At 43.0% G+C, this 27,245-nt stretch overlaps 1 protein-coding gene across 3 annotated transcripts in view; it reads right to left on the bottom strand.

Moving 5' to 3' along the window:
• Window positions 1–27,245, bottom strand: part of ano6 (anoctamin 6) — a 115,810-nt gene that overhangs the window by 7,008 nt on the left and 81,557 nt on the right. For all 3 annotated transcript variants that reach the window (XM_080191244.1, XM_080191242.1, XM_080191243.1), the window contains 9 exons: window positions 25,857–25,999; window positions 24,912–24,989; window positions 22,056–22,281; window positions 19,501–19,670; window positions 17,208–17,305; window positions 14,234–14,358; window positions 10,366–10,571; window positions 5,483–5,694; window positions 2,665–2,770 (listed from right to left, as the gene is read on the bottom strand). In XM_080191244.1, the coding sequence (XP_080047370.1) occupies window positions 2,665–2,770; window positions 5,483–5,694; window positions 10,366–10,571; window positions 14,234–14,358; window positions 17,208–17,305; window positions 19,501–19,670; window positions 22,056–22,281; window positions 24,912–24,989; window positions 25,857–25,999 (1,364 nt within the window). The remainder of the gene's footprint in view (window positions 1–2,664; window positions 2,771–5,482; window positions 5,695–10,365; window positions 10,572–14,233; window positions 14,359–17,207; window positions 17,306–19,500; window positions 19,671–22,055; window positions 22,282–24,911; window positions 24,990–25,856; window positions 26,000–27,245) is intronic.

Genomic DNA, 27,245 nt, shown 5'->3' with positions numbered 1-27,245 from the left:
TAAAGGCAAAATACTGCGAATACTGGAATCTGAAACAAGATCAGAAAGTACTGGAAAATCTCAGCACTCTGACAGCATCTGTGGGGAGAGAACAGAGCTTCATCAGTGCTCTGACAAAGGGTCACCCAGACTCGAAACATTTGTTCGATTCTCTCTCACAGATGCTGTCAGATCTGCTAAGATTTTCCAGCATTTTCTGGTTTTGCTCCATTACATCCTTTATCTTTTCTGCCTCTATCATTTTTCATTTCTCTACATCTCTTCTGGTTTTTTTTTGTTGCTCTTTTCCTTCTGCCTTTCTCACATTCTTGCACATCCCTTTCTTTCCCCTGTATAGTCTATTATAATGTTTTGTTCCTTGCCTGTCCATTTCGAGTTTTTGCATTCCTTTATTCTGGTCTAGTCTTTTGCCTCTTGCTCCAGTTTCAATGCCATGTTTCCCTCTCCTGTTTATTTTTTGAAAATCCGCCTTGCTCCTGATTAGCTTTTTGGGGAAGAAAGTTGCACTGGAGTAATCGAGGAACTGATGATCCCATGTGCAGAATTTCAAAGCAAGGAGGCATGTTTTAGAAGCAAGTCCATTCCTAAGCCACGTAGTCCACTGGTTCTTCATATGAACAAATGAAGAGCATGAGACAGCTATTTGGCCCCTTGAGCCTGCTCTGCCTATCAATCAGGTCACAGCTGACCTATCTGTGGCATCAACTCAATATTCCCGCCCATCACTGATAAACTTTGATTCCTTAGTTAGTCAAGAACCTACTACCTCTACCTTAAAAATAAAAATGACCCTGCCTTCACCACACTCTGGGGAAGTCTGTTCTGAAGATTCATGACTCTTTTGAGAGAAAACAAAATTCATCTCATCTTCGTCATGGGGTGGCATGGTAGCACAGTGGTTAGCACTGCTGTCTCACAGTGCCAGGGATCCGGGTTCAATTCCCAGCTGTCTGTGTGGAGTTTGTATATACTCCTCGCATCTGCTTGGGTTTCCTCTGGGCGCTCCAGTTTCCTCCCACAGCCCAAAGCTATGTGGGTTAGGGTTGACTGGCCACTTAATCTCAGGGAGACTAGCAGGGTAAATACAGGGTAGGGGCTGGGTGGGATTGTGGTCAGTCCAACTCAATGGGCTGAATGGCCTCCTTTTTCACTGTCGGGATTCAATGACTCTATGACAAATGGGAGATATATGATATATTAATTGTCACCATTGTCATTCTCCCTCCCAATGATTAAAATCACAAATTACTTACCTTTTTAACATTAAAATAATTGGATTTCATGTTCCCAAATTGGCAAACTTGCAGGATATTGCATCAGCTTATCTGCCTACAATCTAATTGTCATTCTTATTGGAAAGCTAATTATTTAAACTTATCGAACGTATTTCAACAAAGAGCACACACATTTTGTTCACACAAAATTCAAACAACACATTAAATTAGCAATTTTTAAAGAAGATGTGAAACAGCACAGTTGCAGTGATTGCTACATTTAATTGATTGTGATCTTGGTATACTGAGAAAGACTAACTGATCCCATTCACGCACTTTTCCCATACTGTCTGATTTCACCTCTGCGCTAACAGAAGCTCATGCTTCATGCTGCTATATTCAAATTACAGTTAACAATATATCAAATGATATTTTCAATGCATATTTGATGCTATAATGACATGCTCCACTACTCATTTTGAGATAACAGCTAACAGCACACTGATGCCAAAAAATATTTCATAGATTAAGCTCAAAAATTATAATTCAAATGTGAAATAACATTTATTGGTCAAAGAAATTGGATTCTCCCAAAAGAATCCTAAGTGTCAAATTCACATAGCCCCCCCCCACCCCCCACCGCCTGTATTCCAGACCCGATTGCTGGCCTCCCTCCCTCAGTCACCAAGCTCGAGTGTAGAGTGACGGCGGGTCCCCCCACTCCGACTGGTCTCTCCCCCTCCTCCCCCACAGGGTCACCCTTATAGGCCGTGCCCAGGGGCCTGATGGGGGCAGTGTCAAGGTGCCCCTGTCATTGCCACTTTGCCATTAGGCAGTGCCAGAGGCCAGGCTGGTACTATTCAAGCTGGCAATGCCCAGGGGGCACCCCTCCTTACCCCTGACCCTCCATGGCCCCTCTTCACTCCAGCGGGGTTGGGCTGCCAGCTTCCCATTAGTGGGGAACTGTTGTAAACCCCACTGCAGTGAGATACTCCTGGCTGTGGGGGGAGGGGGTTTGCGCACTGGCCTGCAAACTTCAGTCCTGGGACTACTAATCATATTCAAATCCTCACTGTAGTAATTTATTCAGCTCAGCACCGATCGCATGCGGCCGGAGATGCATAGAGGCCATGGTGCCCAGCGGAAAGCCGGCTACACGACCTCCACTTGAGTCTCCCGCCCACTGCGCTGCTAAAGCAACATGGCGGGCTGAGAGAATCGCGCTCATAATGTTTTCAAGAGCTAATTCAAAGACTTGGACATGATACTACCAAGAGGTCTTGCCCTTAGAGAGAACAAAGATTTTTTCTATATGATGGGCAGATCCTAGTATTTTTGCCTGCATGTGAATGGCTCTTCTTATTTTTGACACTTACTGATACAGAAGCAAAAGCAAATCATCAAGCCACAGGTATCACACTTGCAAAAAGAATCAAAATATATGCCTCACCTCCATGATAATAATAAAGGCTAGCTTGGCAGCCATGACATGCCAGAAGTAAAGGCTGTGTTCATACTGCAGAGGATGGCCAGGAGGATACCGGAGGTCTCGGTACCTAACACAAAACGAAAACCACAACATCACTAAGAGCACCTCATCAGAAAAAATACAGATGATAGTTTGTGTCTATCGCGTAAAGCTATCAGGAGAATGCTAGTGATAAAAAGGCGTATGCGCTGTGAAGCAACAGTGCTAACCACTATGCCACCGTGCCACCCATGCATAACTGTACCAGAGATGTGTATACAGACACATATATTCTTTGGACGAAATAAAGCTTTTTCAGCCCATCACACTACAATTTTATTAGTGATCTGAATGCACTTTCGTTTTTATTAGTTATTGCGTGTAGGTTAAATATTTTCTTGACTGAATAAGCTACTGACATTCACTATTCAAGTTCAAACATGAAAAATGACTGCTTCGCGTTGGCACTTGTCTTGGTACAAGTTGCAATCATTGGGTATGGGGAATTTAATAGAAAAAATTGTGTGCTATCTTAGTACAAAAATAGTGATTGCCTACATTAATCAATTACATTGTTTTTAAAATAATTATTACAATAATTAATTTTGAACTTTTTTTTTGTTGAAGTGGGCCAGTTGGGGGTCTGATTCCTGTGGGAATCTATTACATGAATACCTGCATTGCAAAACAAAGCCATCTGCACTCACTCTTCAAAAGAACACCTTACCAAGACCCACCCTCCAGTCCACCCCGTAACTCCCGAAATTTACCATGGTTAATCCACCTAATCTGTACATCCCTGGACACTAAGGGGCAATTTAGCATAGCCAATCCACCTAACCCACACATCTTTGGACTGTGGGAGGAAACCGGAGCACCCGGAGGAAACTCATGCAGAGAGGAAGAGAATGTGCAAACTCCACACAGAGTCACCCAAGGCCAGAATTGAACCTGCATCCCTGGCGCTGTGAGGCAGCAGTACTAACCACCGTGCCTACCAATACTGTGATTGATATATACACCGGAGCTGCTCCAGCTGAAAATACATGCAGTGGAAAGTACATTTGCTCGTGAAAGTAAAGACAATGGACCTTACCAGATGGATCTTGTGAAAGGACAACAAAGGTATGGAAGTAAAATGTACTTTCCTCATAATAAGAAGTAGTTGGATTGTTGTAACTGTTCTGACTCAAATCTCACATCAAGATGGTTGGCACTTGATTGCCCTCTGAAGTGGCTTAGGGAGCCTTCAAAAAAGTGTTTCACCACTATCCCCATAGCAACTAGTGATGGGCAATAAATATTTTGCACAATACCAATTTCCTGAGAGTATTTTCCTTTTTTTCAGAAAGCACAACAGCTTCATTCATATAAGATGTCATTTTATTACAACTTTGGTGAATGATATTTTGGTGCTTATGGCAGAGATCATAAAAAGTTTGGAGAGATGCAATTACTCGGTATTATCCAGCACTCTTATCAGCCAGGATTCCCTAGTAACTGGGATTTCTGGCAGTTTGTTTTGCTTTTATACAGCCGGTCACTCAGTGTTCAGAGAATGCATGCTTTTAGAAAAATAACAATAAAAACTGGTAAATCTGCAGAAATTGTTCTTCAGCTTTACACTGTAATTATAAAATGATTGGTTCAGTTTTGGTTAATGCATATGACCACTCAGCACAAACTGACAACTTGATTATCTTCTTAAAAGCCGATCTGAAGGTCCTGGAGTCAGTTGTGTTGTCAGCTTTGTTGGTATCTCACTCAGTGATCTGGAGGTTGAATGGTTCAACATTAATTGGTAACCCATAACTGTATACATCTCTAAGGTACTGCTATGCATGGGTGCCATTTCTATCCACATGTCACACTGGGTGCGGGAGTCCTTCAGTCCCACATTAACTCTTAATCTGCCGAAACACCCATACGCACGTGTTTGGTCTTCAGTTGTGGTGATTTTACTGTGATCCCTGCAATGCTGGGGCTTCCCTTCAAAGCCAGTGTTGCACACTGCCTAGTGTCCAGAGAAATGTTAATCCCCATCAATTGGATGATTTGGATTTTACCTGGATTGGATACTAAGCTTTTATTGTAGAATCCATGGAATCCCTACAAAGCACAAGGAGGCCATCTGGCTCATTGAGTCTGCACCGACTGCGATCCAACCCAGGCCCCATTCCCGTAACCCCAAATATTTACCCTACTAATCCCCTGACACTAGGGTCAATTTAACACAGCCAGTCAACCTAACCTGCACATCATTGGAGTGTGGGATGAAACTGGAGCATCTGGAGGAAACCCACACAGACACAGGGAGAATGTGCAAACTGCGCCTCCACACAGACAGTGACCTGAGGATGGAACTGAACCCGGGTCCCTGGCTCTGTGAGGCAGCAGTGCTAACCACCGTGCCGCCCTTCATCTCCCTGCATTCTGTCCAGCTAAGACTTCCTCACCTATGAGGGCTTTGGCCTTTCAGGCTATTGGCATTTCGGTGGGCCAGAATTCCAGCAGCAGTGATCGGGTCATGTTCCGGTTTCCATTACTGAGTTATGCTGATTGATTGATTATTAATTGTTCTGGATGGGTGTGGTTACAATTTTAAAACAGGAACACAGCATGACCGTTATCATGTTTAAACGGAATGAGGGACAATTCACATTTCCAGCCATTTGCAGTGCAAAAATAACACGATCAGAAGGTGGAGGAAAGTTCTCGACTTTATTGTGTTCACTCTAAGGTGCCGCGCTCAAGTCGTTTCTGGGCCAATATTGTTATTTATAGCAACACAGCCACTAACCTGCAGGTGGTATCAGTCGCAGGGTCAAACCAGGAAGGGGAGTAAACGGGCATGCTGAGATTACTGAAATCACTGATTCTGAAAACAGAGAGAGTGGTATTGATGTAACCTTGCATAGTTGGGCTGCTATGTTCCCCAAAGGGCTGCACTGACAGTGCCCAGTAGTAAACAAGCCTGGGAATCATGTCAGATGTAAATGCAATGATCAATGCCTGTAGACAAAAAAAGGAAAATGATAAGTGTCATTATAGACAATCATCTAGGAAATGAAGCAGTCCAGAGAACATAAATGGCTTGTCTATCTTTTTCTCTTAATTTATTCATATCATACATTTAATTCTAGATACTTCAGAGAGAGTCACAAATCTGAAATCTAATCTCCAGTTTTATTAATTAAGTATACAAGATACAAACACAAGCAGCCCATTCTGTCCACTTGTTGGGGTTACTCTATTTCAGCATCCTCCAACTTCTCTCATCTGAATCTATCATAATTTATTCCCTTCTCCCGCATACACCTGTCTGATTTCCCCTTAAATACACCAGTACTATTTGTTTCAATTACTCCCTGTGATAGCAAGTTCCACATGTTAAATGTATATGGAAAACAAAAGTGAAGCGTATCATCAGAACTTTTTTTTTAATTCACTCCAAGAATGAGAGTGGCACTGGCAAGGCCAGCATTTGCTACACATTCGCAGTTGTTCTGGAGAGGACAGTGGAGTTAGCCACCTTCTTAAACCACTGCTGTCCACCTGGTGTAGGTACACCCACAGTGTTGTTTGAAAGGATGTTCCAGGTTTTTGAAACAGTGACTGTGAAGGAACAGCAATATAGTTCTAAGTTGGGGTGGTATGTGGCTTGGAGGGGGAGCTAGTAGGTGGTAGTGTTCCAATGCACCTGCAGCCCTTTTTATTCTAAGTGGCAGAGGTGGGGGGTTTAGAAACGTAGTGCCAAAGGAGACTTCTCAAGTTGCTGCAGTGCATTTTGTAAAAGGATATACATTGCTGCTACTGTGCAGTGGTAGCAAGTGTCAATGTTTAAGAAGGTGGGTGGAGTGTCAAGATTGCTTTGTCCTGGAGTATGCGTAAGTCATATACTGAACACGAGATGGCTTTTGCCACAATTCTCTTCCCTTTTCTAATGAAAGTGATGTCACTGTATATTGTGGAGAGAGAGAGAGAGAGAGAGAATAAAGTAAACAAATTTGGGGAAAGAATGAGATGTTGCTTAGCAACCAGGGCCATTTTTAGGGAGAAGATCTTTTGAGTTTATTATTACTGGAAGCCAGGTTAGAAGGAGCTTCGCAGGGAGAGAGGGAACATCTCTTACAGATTTGCTAGAAGGAAAGCTAAACAAAGGAATAAGGAGCAAGGAAGCAAGAGTCAGAGATCTAAAGAACAGCTAGTTAAGGAAACTAGAGAAATGAACAAAAGTTTCTAGGAACTACGAACATTAAAAAAAGAGGAAACTGGAACTAGAACAGGGTACCGTTTATTAAAACCACAGATAGAGTGAGGAGGAGTTATCCAGTGAGAAACCAATAAGGTATCTTAAGTGGTTCTAAGGTTTGTGATATCTCACCACAAACTGTGAAGTGATAGGTGAAATAAATGTGGGGTAATCAGTCACTGGATCTCAGAGTTTGTGTAAGTGCATTCAAGACAAATGAATCCTTGAAAGGCGAGTTGAAAAACCTGGAAGTGAATCCTTGCTAAAACAGTGGAGTGGAAGCCTTGTTTGAAAGGATAGTCAGAAAACCTGGAGGTGGATTCTTGATAAAATAGCTGATGGAAAGCATTGGTTGAAAGAAGGTCTTAAAGCATGTGTTTCTGAGAACACAATTTGGAGACACTTGTGTGACAATCATCTGGGAAAAATTTGAAGAGAAATTTCCAACATATTAAAAATGAAATCATTCGGCAAATGGTTTGAAAATCAGAAACTCCAGCAAAACGAAGTTACTCATAATTTCACAGAGAGCTTAAAAAAGGGAAGGCTTGTATTTATATTATCATTATTAGAGATCATCTACCACTTGGTTTCAGATTGGAGTGTTGTCTGACCACAGTCAGCTAATTGGTTTACAGGGATTGAGGGCAGGTTTTTCCAGCTGCACTTGCCTCAAAGCCAGAAAATCCTGCCCAAGGTCAATGGACTTTTGCATGGTATGTACCCCACCCGCTATGATTTGTGTGGCGGGTGGGATGGGAAAATTCCGCCCTGTGTATTTATTGAGAACATTTATAACATAAGATAACCTGTGTTATCCTTGAAATCAGTAAACATTTGCAAAAATAAATGGGAGTGAAGGAGTATTGTATTGTAGTTAAATGTCTTCATGTTTAATACAAGTTTTTTCTTGTCACTAAAAATCGATTGGTAGTCATGTGACTCTTGTTGCTCCATGTTTTCTAAAACAAAAGTGAAACGCTGAGCCAAGATTCCACGCTGGGACTTTTTCATTCAGTACTAACACCAGCTGAGATCATAAAACTGTACCGGACTTGGCTTTAAATTTCTTATTCAAATTTGTACTTCCTTATTTAGACTGTCTACTCATTCACAATTCTTCAGTCTGATTAATTATTCCAGGGGCCTATACTATTGATCCAGAGAGTTCAACCCTCACCAAGGAAGCTAGGGAATTTAAATTCACATGAGTATGGAATTAAAAACTAGCACTATTAAATTATTTTAAACTATTTTTGATGCTAGCCCAACTACTGCACTTTTAAGACATTACTGATGTGTAAATTCTAATTTATTGAACTTTTAGTCCTGTCCTAATATAACTGTTTTCTTTTCTGCAGGCAGCTATTCTTTCTGTTATTTTAAGTGAAAGATGTAAATTAAGGATGCTTAAGGTGTCCTTTTATTTGCAGGTAGTCATATCTTCAAATGGGCTTTGTATACTGAAAGCTATGTGTAATTTGAGTCTGCACGATGCAATGTGTATGTGTTACTGTGCAAGTTATTTGGGACTGCCAATAAGTGTCTGTTTGCATTGTTAATGCTGTGGAACATGTATAAACGTTGCTGAGGCAGTATTTTGAATAACACAAATTCTACATTTCTGCCCTTTACTTGTTTCTTTATATTTGTACAGACAATGAGGTAGGATAGAGTTTCCGCTTGGTTTTGCTGACTTTTTCAACGCACTTCACCCAAAATTGGTGTAACCCATGCAACTGATCATGGAATTTTAAGCGAAACACGGTGGCACACAGTGGTTAGCACTGCTGCCTCACAGTGCGAGAGACCAGGGTTCGACTCCAGCCTTGGCTGACTGTCTGTGTGGAGTTTGCAGGTTCTCCCCCTTCTGCGTGGGTTTTCTCCCAAACTCCAAAGATGTGCAGATTTGATTGATTGGCCTTGCTAAATTGCCCCTAGACGGAATGGTAGGGTAAATTTGTGAGGTTACAGGGATAGGATCTGGGTGGGATTGTTGTTTGTGCAGGCTCAAAGGGCCGAATAAACCTCCTTCTGCACTGTAGGGATTCTATGAAAACTACAATCAAAGTGAACTGAATTTGCAAACGATTGGCACTAGTTTAAAATACACTGTGCTAGAATGCAGCCCTACCGAGAAAACTGGCCATGTCCCAAGAAAAATGAATTAGTATTGGGAGTAGGTTGCGTGGTTTAGGAGTCAGCCAAGCAAATGAAGGAAAATGGAACAAAAATAATCCCCATAAGAATAAAGTTTAAAGCATGCCAACTGCTCTTCCTTCTTTTTATATCCCTCCTCTTGTACTGACAAAACAAAATAGATAAACTGGACACTCCAACAAAGAGCCTCCTAGCACACCACTTGATACACAATCTACTTTTCACAAGGCTGTTTTAAAAAAAATCTATTTCAAGTTCTTCATGCAATATAGAATCCCTACAGTACAGAAGGAGGCCATTCAGCCCATCGAGTCTGCACTGACCACAATCCCACTCAGGCCCTATTCCCATAACCCTACATACTTATCCTGCTAATCCTGACACTATGGTCAATTTAGCATTGCCAATCAACCTGCCTGCATATCTCTGGAGTGTGGGAGGAAACCCACGCACACACAGGGAGAATGTGCAAACTCCGTATAGACAGTGACTTGAAACCAGAATTGAACCCAGGTGCCTGGCACTGTGAGGCAGCAGTGCTAACCACTGTGCCATCATGCCACCCCAATAATTCTGCAGCTCCCCATTGGGAATTGAACCCCAGTCTCCTGCATGACAGGCGGGATACTAACCACTACGCTAACGAGGAAGTGCCTTCCGCGCCTGCTGGGCACCGCAGGGGCTGGCGTGCATTATAGACCCTCACAACCACATTTTGATCTAATGTTTTAAGTTTCCTTTGGACTTTGGTTTCTGTTCGGGCTGTCCCCCCCCGCTTCCTTTTGTGGGGGGCTGCCCCTCTTAATTTGTCCCTAAGTTAATTTGAGTTGGTTTTACTTGTTTAGCTCATGACAAGAACTACTTGATGAGTCTTAATTGATAGTTAAATCAGGGAGCCATACGCTCCCTATTTAAAGCAGGTGTGTCAGTTTCCCAGCTTGCATTCAGCAGGGAGCAACTGGATAGCTGGCTGTGTATAGATGTATGGTGTAAATAAAGTAAGTTGATGATGGGATTTATGCCTCCAAGGAGTTATTACAATGACAAGGAAAGATTTCACCAGACAAGGAAAGATTTCACCAGGTAATATTACTAGACCTTTTAGCAGAAATAAAGTATACAAATGATTCTTTAAAAAAAACACTAACGAGGAAGTGCGTAGTTTATACATTGGGTATGGTAAAACCATTAGGCAGGGCTAGACCAGGTAATCTACTGTAACGCATTTCAGCTGTTATTAATGTCTTACAAGATTCAAAGACTCCACTCACATTTGTCACAGCAGCAAATACAGCCACTCCATGTAAGATCGGCTGCCAGGCTCCAATATCTTGTGCCTTGGCTGCCAGAATCCGTCGATACTGAGTGGTCATTTTCCAGCCATCCACTCGTATTTCAATGATGTTATTTATCAGTGCCAACAGAGGTGCCAGAGGAAACGATGCCACAAAGATGGTGGCAAAACCAAACTGTATAACTGTAAAATGAACAAAAGGCAAAATCAATTCTTCTACTAGCATGAATCATAAAGAATTAAAAATAAAACTATGGGATGTGGGCGTCACTGACTGGGCCAGCATTTATTGCCCATCCTTAATTTGATTTATTATTGTCACGTGTATTAGCATACAGTGAATAGTATTGTTTCTTGTGCACTATATAGACAAAACACACTGTTCATTGAGAAGGAAACGAGAGAGGCAGAATGTAGCATTACAGTCATAGCTCAGGTGTAGAGTGGGGGAGTGTTTAAGAGTCAACCACATTGCTGGGGAGCTGGAGTCACATACAGGCCAGACCAGGTAAGAATAGCAGATCCATCAGTGAATCAGATGGGTTTTTACAACAATTGACAGTTCATGGCCACTAGACTTATTAGTTCCAGATGTTTTTTATTGAATTCAAATTTCACCATCTACCAAGGTGGGGACTCGAACCTGGGTCCCCAGAGCATTACCCTGGGTCTCAGGTTACTAGTCCAGTAACAGTACCACAACACCACCATCTCCCCATTTGCTCTGGATTTCGGCTAACAAGTTCACTGCATGCCATGTCACATACTCTTGTTAAACCTGGAAAGATCTAAGGTGAAACATTTGAAGGGAAGTTAAAACTATTTCAGAGAAATAGTAAAGCTGCAATGAAACAGTCCATGGTGGAAAATCTGTACTTTTCTATTCACTGAAATGAATGGATGAAACATCATTGACTTAAGGCGCACAGTTTGCCAATACACACTTTTACTCTGCATCAGCAATGTTGAAGCAGAAAATCTTCTCACATCACTGGGGCCAATGGAACAGACTACATAGATGCTGAATAAATAATCTGGGCATTTGAATCACTGAATGAAACACACAAGGGAACTCATTCTTCTAAATGATAGTCAATACCTAATGAAGCAAAAGTCCAAACTTTCCCAGGCTTTTGGATAGCTATGATAGGACAGCAAAGGAACAATAGATATTTATTGTTAACAAAACTGCTTTCCATTAGATAGAATTCAAAGAACAATACAGCAAAGGAACAGACCCTTCAGCTACAAAACCTGTGCTGATTCCTAATCCTTATTTAGGCCCACTAACTTATTACCCATACACTGTTTTTATCCCTCTGTTCGCCTCCCATTCACCTGTCTTATTAAGATATGCCTTGAATGTTGCTAATGTGCCTGCTTCTACCACCTCCGCTGGCAGTGTGTTCCAGGTACCCAGAACCCTCCCTGTGAAAAACTTTCTCTGCCTGTCGCCCCTAAACCTGGCGCACAGTGGTACAATGGTAAAAGCTGCTGCCTCTCAGCACCAGGAACATGGATTTGATTCCCAGCTTGGGTCACTGTCTGTGTGGAGACTGCACATTCTCCCCATGTCTGCGTGGGTTTCCTCCAGGTGCTCCGGTTTCCTCCCACAGCCCAAAAAACGTGCTGGTTCGGCGGATTGGCCATGTTAAGTTCTCCCTCAGTGTACCCAAACAGGCGTCGGAATGTGACGACTAGGGGATTTTCACACTAACTTCATTGCAGTATTAACGTAAGGCTACTTGTGACGCTAATAAATACATAACTTAAACTAAACTTCCCCTTCTCACCTTGAATCAGTGCCCTCTTGTAGTTGACTTTTCCACCCTGGGAAAAAGCCTCTGACTATCCACCCTATTTATACCTCTCATAACTTTTGTAAATCTCTATCAGGTCATCCCTCAGCCTCTGTCTTTCCAGTGAAAACAATCCAAGTTTATCCAACCTCTCCTCATACCCAAAACCATCCAGATTGGTCAACATCCTTGTAAATCTTCTTTGTGCCCTCTCCAAAACGTCCATTTCCTCCTGGTAGTGTGGCAACCAGAACAGCACACAATATTCCAAATGTAGTCTAACTAAAGCTGTAAAATAACTTGCCAACTTTTATAAAAAGTTAAAGTTCATTGATTAATCACAAGAAAGGCTTACATTAACACTGCAATGAAATTACTGTGAAATTCCCCAAGTTGCCACAGTCCTGGTACCTGTTAGGGTCAATGCACCTAACCAGCACGGCTTTCAGATGTGGGAGGAAACTGCGAAGCAGCAGTGCTAACCACTGATACTCAATGCCGATGAAGGCGAGATGTTGTATGCCTTCGTGACTACCTTATCCACCTGTGTTGCTACTGTCAGGGATTTGTGGACCTGTATGCCCAGGTCCCTCTCTATGTCATCGATAGAGATTTTGAAATGATAAAGTGTTTACTAAATCTAGTTTTCTACTCACCCTTGCATGGTATCTGATCTCAGGTAAATGGTTGCAGGCCCTATCTAAGCTGCTCAAGGTAAGTGAAGCAGCTCTACAGCATTACTGAATAGAACATAAGAACATAAGAAATAGGAGCAGGAGTAGGCCATCTGGCCCTTCGAGCCTGCCCCGCCATTCAATAAGATCATGGCTGATCTGTCGTGGCTCAGTTCCACTTTCCGGCCCTCTCCCCATAACCCTTAATCCCCTCTCTTATCAAAAACCCATCAACCCGCTTCTTGAAAATATTTAGCGAGGCAGCCTCCACCACTTCAACGGGTAGAGAATTCCAGAGATTCACCACCCTTTGAGTGAAGAAGTTCCTCCTCAACTCCGTTCTAAAACGCCCCCCCTTTATCTTGAGGCTGTGCCCCCTAGTCCTACTGTCTTTTTTGAGCGGGAAGAGTCTCTCCACCTCTATCCTATCCATCCCATTCATCATCTTATACGTCTCAATGAGATCTCCCCTCATTCTTCTAAACTCCAACGAGTACAAGCCTAGTTTATTCAGCCTCTCCTCATAGCTCAACCCCCTCAACTCCGGTATCAGCCTAGTAAACCTCCTCTGCACTCCCTCCAAGGCCAAAATATCTTTGCGCAGGTGCGGCGCCCAAAACTGCACACAGTACTCCAGCTGCGGCCTCACCAATGCCCTATACAGCTGCAGCATGACCTCCCTACTTTTATATTCAATCCCCTTTGCTATGAAGGCCAGCATCCCATTCGCCTTCCTGACCACCTGCTGCACCTGCAAGCTGGGTTTTTGCGACTCATGCACAAGGACCCCGAGGTCCCTCTGCACCATCGCCTGCTGCAGTTTTTCGCCCCGTAAGTAATAGTCCTTCCTACCATTCTTCCTACCAAAGTGGACCACCTCACACTTGCCAACATTAAATTCCATTTGCCACTTCCTGGCCCATTCGCCCAGCCTATCTAGATCCTTCTGCAGACTCTCCACACCCTCCGCACAATTTGCCGTTCCCCCAATCTTGGTGTCATCCGCAAATTTCGACACCCTACACTCGGTTCCCTCCTCCAGATCATCTATATAAATGATAAAAAGCTGAGGCCCCAGCACCGACCCCTGGGGCACTCCACTAGTCACCATCCGCCAATCCGAATAGCACCTGTTGACCCCCACTCTCTGCCTCCTATTTGACAACCAATCCTCTATCCACGCTAACACCCTAATTATTCCAACGAGCATTACATGGGAAAACTCAAAAGGTTGTTGTTGTTGATGGTACTCCCCTCCAGAGGTGAAGCCAGTTTTATAGGCAAAAGGCAAACATAATAGGAGAGACATTTCATTTGATATTGAATCAAACAAGAAGCTTTCCAGTAACGTAACAGACACATAATAACGTACCCATTTCCAGGTATTCGTAAAACAGGCCCAACTTTGACATGGATTGTAGCTGATAATCTTGCTCCCATCGGGGCAACTTCTCTTCTGACTTTTTTCTACAGCGAGCAATAAGATTCTTTAACCACCTGTTTGCAAACAGAGAATAGGTGATAGGTATACCATGACAATGTTTTATATCCAGGTGAATGAAAATCTAGAGCTACTGAATTTGTGTAGGCAGCCAAACAATCAGCACCGATGGCCAGCCCATGTCGAAAAAACGTACTGGAATTCTCTGAAGAGTAGCGAAATTGGTCACTGAACATCATTTTGTGGCTATCACTACTTATTTCCAGAAAGCTATTGCTAAAGCTTTATCAATGCAGATGCAACTTTTGGATGAGATGTTGAATCATTATGTTATCTTTCTATGCAGATGGATGTATAACATATCATAGCATTATTGAAAGAAAAGGCCTGACCAACACTCAGCTCAAAGCCGACGTGGGCTGCACAGTGGTTAGCACTGCTGTCTCATAGTGCCAGCGACTCGCAGACACGGGGAGAATGTGCAAACTCCACACAGATAGTGACCCGAGGCAAGAACTGATCCCAGCTCCCTGGAGCTGTGAGGCAGCAGTGCTAACCACTGTGCCACCGTGCCGCTTTTAGACTTGTCTGATTAATTTGTCCCATTTTATTTTAAAATGCTACCGGCCACTAACGAGCCACATAGTAAAATTACAAATATCTCCATATGGTGCAAATGGTAAAGGACATGGGACAGAGATCTGCAGATCTGTCAGTTTTCCATCCTATTATCCAAGTTTGAAGACTGCAATTTAATGATCAAATTTGCTATCATTTGTACGAACCTTATTATTGAAAAAAGACCTTGCTTTTCATATGTAATCTTTCGTATCTTCAGCAATTCACAAATAGTACATTATGTTTTGAACTGCAACCATTATTTTGCCTTCAGTTACGCATGGATATTTGCACAAATCAAGGTCTCAAGATAGCAATGAAATAAATGACTAGATAATCTGTTTTTGGTCATAGAATCCCAACAGTGCAGAAGGAGGCCATTCAGCCCACCGAGTCTGCACCAACCACAATCCCACCCAGGCCCTATCCCCATAACCCCATACATTTACCCTAGCGAGTTCCCCTGACACTAAGGGGCAGTTTAGTATGGCCAGTAAACCTAACCTGCACCTCTTTGGACTGTAGGAGGAAACTCATGCTGACATGGGGAGAATGTGCAAACACCACACAGGCAGTGACCCAAGCTGGGAATCGAACCTGGGTCGCTGGCACTGTGAGACAGCAGTGCTAACCACTGTGCCTCACTGCTCAGAGTATGAGAGATTCATTTCGAAAATCCAGCTAAAATAACCAACGGGAGTTGCTCCAGTTTTTACATGAATTCGGCACTTAGAACTTTTCACCCCCATTCTACCTAGGAATCAATATTCACAGCACTGAAGGAAATAAAATCTGTTTTAATTCTCATTACTCCGTTTTCAAAAATCTTTACTATCTAGACTTATACATAAGTTTGGAAGTTTTGATCACTGTTACTGCATTGAAGGTATGTATGAATGATTGTATGCATGGATTGCATGATGCCTGCACCTTACTGTTGGAAGTGGATTCACTGCTGCAGAGCCAATGGTAGTATCCATTTTGGATTCTCTACCAATTCTCGCTGCGAGTGTTTCCTCCAGGTGCTCTGGTTCCCTCCCACAGTCCAAAGATGTGCAGGTTAGGTTGAATGGCCATGCTAAATTGCTCCTAGTGTTAGGGGGATTAGCAGAATAAAGATGTGGGGTTATGGGAATAGGACCTGGAGAGGTTGGCAGCATTGCGCTGATGGGCCAATGCGCACGAGCCAATCTGTCAGAATGGAGATTGGCACATGTGCGGTATCACTGCACTGCCAGCCTCCCGTAAGTTGGCCAGCCCTGCGACCCTCCCCATCGCTGGCCTGCCAACCTCCCAATCGCTGGCCTGCCAGACCTCTCTGGGACAGCACCCCTCCCACTCTGTCCATCTCCCCGGCCACTCCTCTCTCCCCTGCCCAAGCAGTCCTGACTCACTTTCCTCCCCCACGCGGATGGCCAGCCCTGATGACCCTCTTCCCACTGAACCCTACACAGAGTGGCAGCGGGACCGCCCCCACCGCACCTCCTCCCTGCTCCCCCCCACCCCCACCACCAATTGCCTCCCCCAAATAGGCTCTGCCCCCAACAGGCCCTGCCCCCCCTCAGCACTGCCTGATGCCTGGTGAACAGTGCCAAGGTGCCCCGTGGGCATTGCCTGTTTGACCTTTCGGCAGTGCTAGGGGGCCAGACTGGCACTGCCAGGATACCATTGCCAAGCAGTCACCCCCCCCTTACCCCTGAACTCCTGGGAGGCCTCCATGGCCTCTATTCATTCCAGTGGGATCAGGCCGCCAGTTCTTCATTAGTGGGGAGTTGTTGTAAACCCTGCTGGAGTGAACCACTCTTTACGAGGGAGACACACAGAGGCCTGGATAGAACGGATGAGGAGATGATGTTTCCGTTAGTCGGAGAGGCTAGGATCTGAAGGCACAGCCTTGGAATAAAGGGACGACCCTTTCGAACTGAGATGAGGAGGAATCTTTTCAGCCAGAGGGTGGCAAATCTATGGGACTCATTGCCACTGAAGGATGCAGAGCCAGATCATTGAGTGCATTTAAGACAGAGATAGATAGGTTCTTGATTGATAAGGGGATCAAAAGTCACAGCGAAAAGGAAGGAGAATGGGGTTGAGAAACATCAGCCATGATCAAATGGTGGAGCAAACTCGATGGGCTAAATTACATAATTCTGCTCCTATATCTAATGGTCTAATGGATACTTTATTATGTCAGAGGTGCTACATAAATGTAAGATGCTGTTGTTGTGAAAATATTTTGTTGCCATGTAAATTTTTATAATCATTTGCACTGAAGAGTGCATTAACTTACGGAATGAGAACTTCTTGAATGTTGTTCCATATTGCTTTTCCTCCCATTATAATCAGCAGTTGGGTTGATAGTTCTACAAGGCAGCCTCCTGGGTCACACTGCAAATTTCACAATACAAAGGTTACTCTCCTTCCCTTACTGAGCACTTTACAGGAATAGCTTTAAAAATTAAATATTTAATGAAAGTATCCGAGAAAATACATCCTAGAGTCTTTGTGGCTGACAAAAAGACCTACCCTACTTTCTTTATGTTTACATGCATTTTAAAATTGATCTTGAAAGATATATATAAACAATCACTTGGTAGCACAGAACTTGAATATTGCTGAAAAGAGACATGTTGCAGAAACTTTTCATCCTGCACTCATCAGGTCAAAAATAAGAATGCCAAATTTCAAATGATTACTACAATTTATGCTGACTGGTTGCCAAGGCAACTCTCATCAGCTGAGTAATTACCACAGAGAAAACAACAGGGGAACTGTAACCTCCTTAGCTCCCAGGTAATTAAAAAAAAAAGCAAGGTTTGAACACCGTGGCTCAGAAGACTGTCTAGAGAAGTTGGGGTGGGGGTGGCGAGGGTGCAAAGTAAAATAGAAGTGTGGTCATAATAAAGAACTCCCAGTTCTAAAATATAGATGTAGCCGCTGCTGCCAAGAACAAATATCCCAAAGGGTACATTACCTATCCTGTGCCAGGATAAGGGGTATTTCATGGCAGCTTGAAGAAACTTGGAAAGGAACGAGGTAAACTTATTGTTATGGTCTGTGTTGTAACAAACAGTATTGGTAGGAACAGGGAGGGGAAAGAGAACCTGCTAAAATAAAATTCAGATTCGAAGTCAGGTAAAAAGCAGGACCTCTTGAGTAACAATTTCTGGATTCTCGCCTGTGATAAACGCAAATTGGCACAGCAGCTGACAGATCAGGGATAGAGGGCTGGTACTGGAGTGAGGGATTCCTTTTCAAGGGACACTGGCAACAGTTCTGGGACAGCAAGAAACTATATTGATGGGACGGGCTCCACCTGAAGGAACTGGGGCCCGTGTCCTAGCAAAAAGTGGAAACAGAATGAGGACAAGAGCTTTAAACTAATACAACGATGAGGTGGGGTGGGGTGGGGAGCCATAAAAAATACGAGCAGCCAAAATGTGAAAACAGGGAATGAGAGCAGAGAAAAGACTACAAAAAGAACATTGAAGGTAAACAAAATACACAGAGTTACAGGAGTCTAAAAAATGGTTAAACGTAAATTAAGGGATGAGCCTATTTAGCAGGAGATACAATGAGGGGGATTTATGGGCCTGTTCACCGTGGGTGCAAATTCTGTTATGGCTAAATCTCGTGAAGGGGCCAAAATTGGGCGACACGGTAGCACAGTGGTTAGCACTGCTGCTTCATAGCGCCAGGGAACTGGGTTCGATTCCTGGCTTGGATCTCCGTCTGTGTGGAATCTGCACATTCTCCCCGTGTTTACATGGGTTTCCTCCGGGTGCTCCGGTTTCCTCTCACATTCTGAAAGACGTGCTGATTAGGTGCAATGAACCAAATAGGCGCTGGATTGTGGTGACTATGGAGAATTCACAGTAACTTAATTGCACTGTTAATGTAAGCCTTACTTGTGACTGATAAATAAATTTCAACTTTAAATGGTTTTGCATCAGCTTGAGATCCCCCCCAACACCCAAAGATATGAAATTTAATAAATTTAAATCTAATTAAATGGCTTTACATCATATCACCCACCCATGATGATCTTCTCCTCCTTCGCCCTCCGTGGTGTGACATTACACCAGCACCAATCATTATTGGTTTCCAAAGCAACAACCACTTGTGATGACCGTGTCTGTGTGTTGCGGAGGGTTCGGAGGCCCCAGGGGATTAGCAGGGTAAATATATGGGGTTATGCCTAGGATGGAAATGTGGTCAGTGCAGACTCAATTGGCTGAATGGCCTCCTTCTGCATGGCAGGGATTCTATGATTCAAAAAGGATGAAGACCTTGGTTTGGATGGATTGCAACCATGTATTTTAAAGAAATCTGGGGAAGAGAGGGCAGAGAGAAATGTAATAATGAATAGTTGGCATAGATTTCAAACAGTTCCAGTGCGATGAGGGGCCTATATCATAACCTTCTAATACGGTGGGATTTGAACTCATTTTCTCCTCATTATTACCCGTGGATTGCTACTTCAGCAACATAAACATTACCATGACCTAAATGCTAAAATACCAGTGGCAAATACATAATGTAAAATGCTGAACAATTTTTTGTGGCATGATAATTCTTGTTACCTCCTCATTTCTGAATCGTCCCAACCAGTAAACTGGCTTTCCAGGATAACCTACAATCTTGCCTTTAAAGAAAGCAATGTAGAAGCAGGAGGAATAATAGTTGACAAATTGGAAGAGAAACATCTTCACGGTCAAACTGTTTTCATATTCTGTCTGTGTTCTGGGTAGCTCTGAGTGAAAAAAAAAAGAGGGAATCAGAAATACATAATATTTTTTAAAAATGTATATTTTCGTTCAAGAGAGGTTTGGAAGATCAGTGGAGCTGATTGTCACCTTCCAGGAGAGCGACCCTCCAATTGCAACCTTCGATCCTCTAATTACACCCTGAACATGCATCTGAATGGGGTAAACTCAGTAAGAAGTCAGACAACACCAGGTTCAAGTCCAACCGATTTATTTGATAGTAAACTCACAAGCTTTCGGGGTTTGTGCCTTTGTCAGGTGAACGGAGAGTTCTGGCCTCAGACAGAGCATATAACAGCACGGACAACACAAACAGCGCAGAGTTGCTGAGCAGAGACTGATAGCCAAGTTCCACACACACGAGGACAGTCGCAACAGGGATCTTGGGCTCATGTCGCACTATATGTAACCCCCATGACTTGCCTGGGTTTGCAAAACCTCACTTACTGTACTGTCTGGAGACAATACACGTCTCTTTAACCTGTGCTTAATGATCCTTCCACTCACATTGTCAGCCTCTTTAAGACTTAAATAGCAGGTTAGTTGTAAAGACTCGCATTCTAATCAGTAATCCGTAAACTGTCTGTGCTTTATATGCTCTGTCTGAGGCTAGAACTCTCCATTCACCTGACGAAGGGGCAAACCCCGAAAGCTTGAGTTTACTATCAAATAAATCGGTTGGACTTAAACCTGGTGCCGTCAGACTTACTGTGTTTACCCCAGTCCAACGCCAGCATCTCCACCTCTGAATGGGGTAGCCTGGATTGAGTGCCTGACTACATTCTGCACAAAAGTTTTGATGAGGGACCCTATGTCATAGCTTTCCAGTACAAAGACAAAGTGCAACTAACAAAGACAAGCAAACACTCAACAGGACATAGTATGATATCTTCAGCGTTGCAGGTAAACACCTTCATATTGAACATCACGAAATGCAACATGTCAAGCAAATGAGGTCCAGGAGCATTGTGTTTTAACTGGCACACTGCGTACTTAGTTATGGCCACACATCCACATCAAGAATGCTGGCACGTTGATGGTTAGTTTAAGCAATTGAGTGTTAGGCCACTTTTAAACAATTGGGCTGGAATTTTCCAGACGTTCAGGCCAGCAGGATTTTCTGGTCTCTCTACAGCGAACGGAGGTTTGGCCGAGCGCCAAATTCTTTGATTTGATTTATTACTGACACACGCATTAGTATACAGTATTGTTTCTTATGCGCTGTGCAGCCAAAGCATACCATACATAGAGGAGGAAAAGAGAGCGTGCTGAATGTAGTGTTACAGTCCTAGCTAAGATGTAGGGAAAGATCAATTTAATGCGAGGTAGGTCTATTCAAAAGTCTGATGGCAGCAGGAAAGAGACTGTTCTTGCATCGTCTGGTATGTGTTCTCAGATTTTATATCTTTTTCCTGATGAAAGAGCAGTAGAAGAGAGAATGCTGCTATTTTCTCAGGAGGCTAAGGAAATTTGGCATGTCCACTAAGATTTTCACTAACTTTTACAAGTGCACCGTAGAAAGCATTCTTTCTGGATGTATCACAGCTCGGCATGGCTCCTGCTCTGTCTAAAACTGCAAGAAACTACAAAGGGTTGTCAACGAAGCCCAGTCCATCAGGCAAACCAGCCTCCCATTCATTGACTCTGTCTACATTTCCCACTGCCTCGGAAAACATAATTAAGGACTCCACACATCCTGGACATTAAGTTGATCTTTCTCTACATCTTAGCTAGGACTGTAACACTACATTCAGCACGCTCTCTTTTCCTTCTCTATGTATGGTATGCTTTGTCTGCACAGCACACAAGAAACAATACTTTTCACTGTATACTAATACATGTGACAATAATAAATCAAATCGGATGTCCAGGGCTGTAGGGTTCTTGATTGTGCTGGCTGCTTTTCCAAAGCAGCAGGAAACATGGACAGGGTTGAGGATGGGATTGGATGTGGCTCCTGAAGGCGTATGGAGAGAAAGCAGGAATGGGATACTGAAAGTCCATGATCAGCCATGGTCATACTGAATGATGGCGCAGGCTCGACGGGCCGAATGGCCTACTGCTGCACCGAGTTTATATGTTTCTATGCATCTGTAAAAGTTGATGGGCGTCAGTGTGGACATTGCCAAGTTTCCTTAGCCTCCTGAAAAAGGGGAAGCGTTGGTGGGATTTCTTAACTACAGCATCAGCGTGGAGGGACCAGGACAGGTTCTCGTTGTCCGGGATTCTCTGTCCTTGCTCTCAGGGGCGGCAGGACACGAGTGGCCGGAAATCTCCCCCCTCGGCCTTGCTAACCATAATAAAGATTTGTCTTGCAGACTAAAATGTTTTGATTCACTCTTACTGACATTATTAAAAAAAACTGAACTTACCAAAGTCGGTGATCCATATTGCTACTCTTTCATAGAGTATATTCAAAATCATAATGAACAAGAAGTTTATGATGGAAGCTGTGACGGAAGTGGCCATCTGTGGAGTCACGTAATCTCGGATCGGTTCCAGGTCATTTATCTTATCGCGCAATTTGACAGAGAACTCAAAGAAGACAGCCAGCCGATAGACTATAATGGCAACCACTGAGGCAATGATCAACGAGATCTGGAAGAATATTAGTTTTTAAAAAAAGCTTCCAAGTATAATGATACCTAAAGAAGGTTAATTTTAAAATCAATCATAACTCTGACTTTTAAACTATGGGCTGCATTATTGAGGGGGGGGGGGGGGGCGGGGGAACGGGGTTGGGAGGAACATGAGCAGTCCATCACCCCCACCTCCCCTTCACCCCGGAAAGAAAATCGGCCAGAGGCTAACACGCGCTGAGGAAACCTGTAGCCTCATGAAGCCAGCTTGTCTTGCAGCCATAATATGCTGCGACTGGGCTAAATTGGTTAAATGTGGGACTTGAACCCTCGGCGGGAGCTGCCGGCTCTCATTCAACAGCCAGGGTAGGGATCAGAGAGTCCAGGCAGAGGGAGGAGAGGATCTGGGGGTGGGGTGAGGAGTAGGGCTTTGCCTGGGCAGGGAAGTGGGGAAACCCACACGGACGTGTGCAAACTACACACGGTCTTTAAAAGGGGTGCCCCAATCTTTGGAAACCTAAGTTGCTGTTGGGACGGGTTTGCCAGTGTGACGTTGTGGAACCCGACCCTTCACGCATTTACCACCCAACTGCTACACACTGCATTAAAAAAAGGTAAAATTCCACCCTCTGTTTTTGAACTTAAGTAACAGCAATTATGAGGGCATAGAAGCAGAACTGGTGAAAGTGAACTGGCAAATTAGGTTAAGGGATGGGTCAATGGAGATGAAGTGGCAAACATTTAAGGGGATATTTTGGAATGCACAGAATAAATACATTCTAGCGAGTAAGAAAAAAATCCAAGGGTCAGACCCACCATCCTTAGTTAACAGGAAATATTAAAAGTTGGTATTGAACTTAAAAAAAAACTCTGCAAAGGTAGGGTGGCAGGCCAGAAGACTGGACACAAGGGACAGCAAACACTGACTAAAAGGTTAATAAGGAAGGAAAAATAGAGTACGAGGACAAGCTGGCCAGAAATATAAAAACAGATAGTAGGAACTATATAAATATTTTTAAAAAAGAGTAAGTGAGCATTGGTCCGATAGTGAGTGGGTCTGGAGAAATGAGAATAAAATATAAGGAGTTAGCAGATGAATTGATCAGATATTTTGCATGATTCTTCACAACAGAGGTTATAACTAACATCCCAAAAGCTGTGACGAACCAGAACATGGAAGGGAGGGAAGAACCTAGAAAAATTACAGCCACCAGCAAAGCAATACTGAATAAATTGTTGGAGCTACAGACTAATAAGAGCTCGGGTTCTGATGGACTTCATTCCAGGACCTTAAAAGACTCTACTAAGATAGTTGATGCATTTTTAATTCTCCAAAACTCCCAGAGTTGGGGAAGATCCCATTAGATCGAAAGGTAGCAAATTATTCAAAAAGAGATAGAAAGTGGGAAACTACAGGCCAGTTAGCTCAACATCCATCATAGGAATAAGTTAGAAACTATTATTAAAGAAGTTATAACAGTTCAAGATAATCAGACAGAGTCAACATGATTTTGCGAAATAGTGTTTAACTATTAACTAGTTAACTATTAACTATTAAGTTCTTTGAGAAAGTGGATAAAGGGGACTGGTGAATTTATTGCACTTAGATTTCAAGAAGGCATTTATGAAGTGCCATAATGAAAGGTTACTGTGGAAAATAAAAGTTCATAGTATAGGGGGTATCATATTAGCCCGGGCAGAAGATTCGCTGGCCAAGGTGAAGCAGAGAGTAAGCATAAGTAGGTCTTTTTCAAGTTGGTAAGATGGAACAAGTGGTGTTCCACAGGGATCAATGCTGCAATCTCGATTTACAATTTGTAGTAATGACCTGATGAAGGGATTGAAGGGATATTGCCAAATTTGTAAATGACACAAAATTCGGTAGGAAATTTAATTGTGAAAAGGACTTAAGTACGAGTCAGAGAAAAGTACTGTGAAAAGAAACACAACAGGCAGAGCACAAATTAGGAATGGATAATCTACCGTTAGAAGATGAAAGAAGAGGTCATTTCCATTCAAGTGTTTATCTTGTTCGCTCGCTCTCTCTGTATGGGGCATCCTCATTGTCTGATGGGTTGCCAACCATGACCTGCGCCACAATATCACTCTGCGGAAAGATGAAGAGGCTGGCCCAAAGAACAAACTTAGCTGGCATGGGGAATGAGCTTGCACTATTGGTGTTACTCTGCCCCACATTCTAGCCGTCTAGTCAACCAAACTGACCACAAAATGTCTCTCAGAAATTGGAAATCTTTATCGTAGGTAGCTAATGAGAAAGAAACCACAATATCACTGAGAAGTTAGAAAGTGTTTAAGAAGAATTTTTAAGATATTTGACTAAGTGGTAGTGAAGAGCTCCTGTTGAAGAACTAATGCCACCACAGACACAACCTTGACGCATCATATTCTCTCTTCCCTATGGTTCTTTGGTTCATTAACTTTGTCCTTGCCCACTCTTGATTTGTACAAGTGTAGCAAACTTACTTTCCTATTTTCGCTTGTCGAAAAATTCTGAACTTTGTGATGATTATTTCAACATGAGCATTTTCCTTTTAAAATAATCAGAAACCACACTATATCCTACCTCCTTGCAATGAATACACATAGAAATATTGTTAAAAATATTAACAGCATCCACAGCGATCTTACCCAGAAAAGAACTGTGCCCCCACCACAAACCATTCTCATACATTTTCCACAGGCTGAGTAAGGAACCAATTCTTCTTCCTGTAAATAAAGAAGTCCTAACTATTATCCAGTATTTTTGTTAATTTTCGTAAATTTAAGAACATACAATTTTCCTATTATGTTTTCTAAAAAATCTTAAATTTTGAAGCATGTAGTTTGCCACAGAATCCCCAGTACAGAGAGCAGCCACTCTGCCCGAGTCTGCACCGACTCTCTGAAAGACCATCCCATCCTGGTCCCTTCTCTCTACCCTATCCATGTAACCGCTTGCAATTACAATGGCTAATCCATCTAATCTACACACGTTTGGACTATGAAAGGAAGTCCATGCAGACATAGGCAGAACGTGTAAACTCCACACAGTCACCAAAGGCCGGAATCAAACTCACGTCCCTGGCGCTGTGAGGCAGCAGTGCCAACCATTGTGCCACCTTGCCAATCTGTCATTCAGGTGATAAGCCTTGATACAATATCTTCGGGCTATATAATGGAAATGAATGAACAGTATAGATCCAGGTCTCTGTTTGGATGTATCTCACGGAGTTTGATGTAAAGCCATTAAAATGTCTCTTCTCTGCTCATCTACAACTCAAAAACTTTACTCAGTGCGAGCACCCACAAGCAAAAACAAAATAAACATTTAAATCCTTCTACTTGACTTCATTGTATTGCCAAGTTTGGAGGGAGGGAGCATTGCATTGATTGGATTTTTCTTCATTCTAAGATTGGTCTTGCTTAGTGTTTTCTGGTCTCAGATAGGCCTCATAATGGAGAATTTCATTTTTGCATGGTAGTGAGTGTCTCCTTGTGCATCCGATATAAGCTCAAATACAAGGTGAAAGCAAAATCATCTTAACAAGTTATCTTGCGTTCATCTTAACAAGTTATCTCCTTTCACTCATTTACCTGTGTAATTGGATTTCTTCTTGGAATTGTGCATTTTGCTTCATATTCAGGCCGGCGTGGCTCTTCCTGCTCCAGTTCCACGGTGTCCCACTCGTACTCCAATTCTGCCTGCTTGCGTTTCCAGAACTCCAAAAACAGAGTCACTGCCAAGCATCATGTAGGGTTATAATAGCTACCAAACATCAGTGAATGTGCATCAGCACACGACTTAATGACTAACAATCAGTACGTTCGAAATCGAGCAACAAACTAAGTGCACGGAGGGTTTTACATGGTAAAATCTTAAAAGTGAATATCATCACTATAACAGCATGCGCAAGAACCAGCTGTTATGCTGCATTTTAATCTTATAGTGTTACACTGCTGTAAGGTAACATTTTTTATGAAGGTCTTTCCCTTTTGTTTAATTTCATTATAAATCATAGAATCCTTACTGTACAGGAGGCGGCCAATCTTTAAAGCTTAAAGTAAAGTTTATTTATTGGCCACAAGTAAGGTTTACATTAACACTGCAATGAAGTTACTGTGAAATTCCCCTAGGCCCATTCAGCCCATCGGGTTTGCCCTGACAACAGTCCCACCCAGGCCCTATTCCCGTTACTGCATGTATTTACCCTGCTAATCCCTCTGACACTAAAGGGCATTTAACTATGGCCAATTAACCTAATCTGTCCATCTGCGGAGCACCCGGAGGAAACCTATGCAGACATTGGAAGAATGTGCAAACTCCACACAGTGACCCGAGGCTGGAATTGAACCCAGGTCCCTGGCGCCGTGAGGCAGTAGTGCTAACCACTGTGCCACCCTGTCACCCTCCACTGCAGTTTGGTTGGATTAATTATTTGAGGGGGAAAGGAACCTTTTGCAGAGCTCAAATATGACAGAATAGTTAGTCCTACAAAGTCTTCTAGAACAGATAATCAAATCATATAATGAAAAATCGTACAACAAATCCATTTAGCGAAGCTTATAGAAGCACAGTTACGTGTCTTTTATCCACAATTCTCCACTTGTTTCTGGAAGGTTCTCGGTCATCCAGCCAACCAGAAACTGATCACATGGCTTGAACATTCAGTGAAATTACTTTTGAATAGTGCCATGATGCTTAGTTCATTTTGCATGTCCCATACATAGCAGCCATAAAAATTGGAGTCACGCTGTCACAGTTAATGGAAAAAACTTTGCTGATCTGACCAACACAGGAAGCTTTAGATCCCAGCTCCAGTCCAGAGCCTCTTTATGACCTGGTTTTAATCTACAGGTTGACCAAAATTCCCAGCATGCTTAGCTCTAGTCAGAATAGCCATTTTAAAGCCCCTATTGCCATTATTGTTGTTAAATTATTGTTGAAGCCGTTCTTTCTCTGTCTATAGTATGATTGCCTTGGGT

This window comes from Carcharhinus amblyrhynchos, chromosome 6, assembly GCF_965287045.1.
Source record: "Carcharhinus amblyrhynchos chromosome 6, sCarAmb.v2.hapA, whole genome shotgun sequence".
NCBI lineage: Eukaryota > Metazoa > Chordata > Chondrichthyes > Carcharhiniformes > Carcharhinidae > Carcharhinus > Carcharhinus amblyrhynchos.
This window is presented reverse-complemented; position numbering and strand designations above follow the sequence as displayed.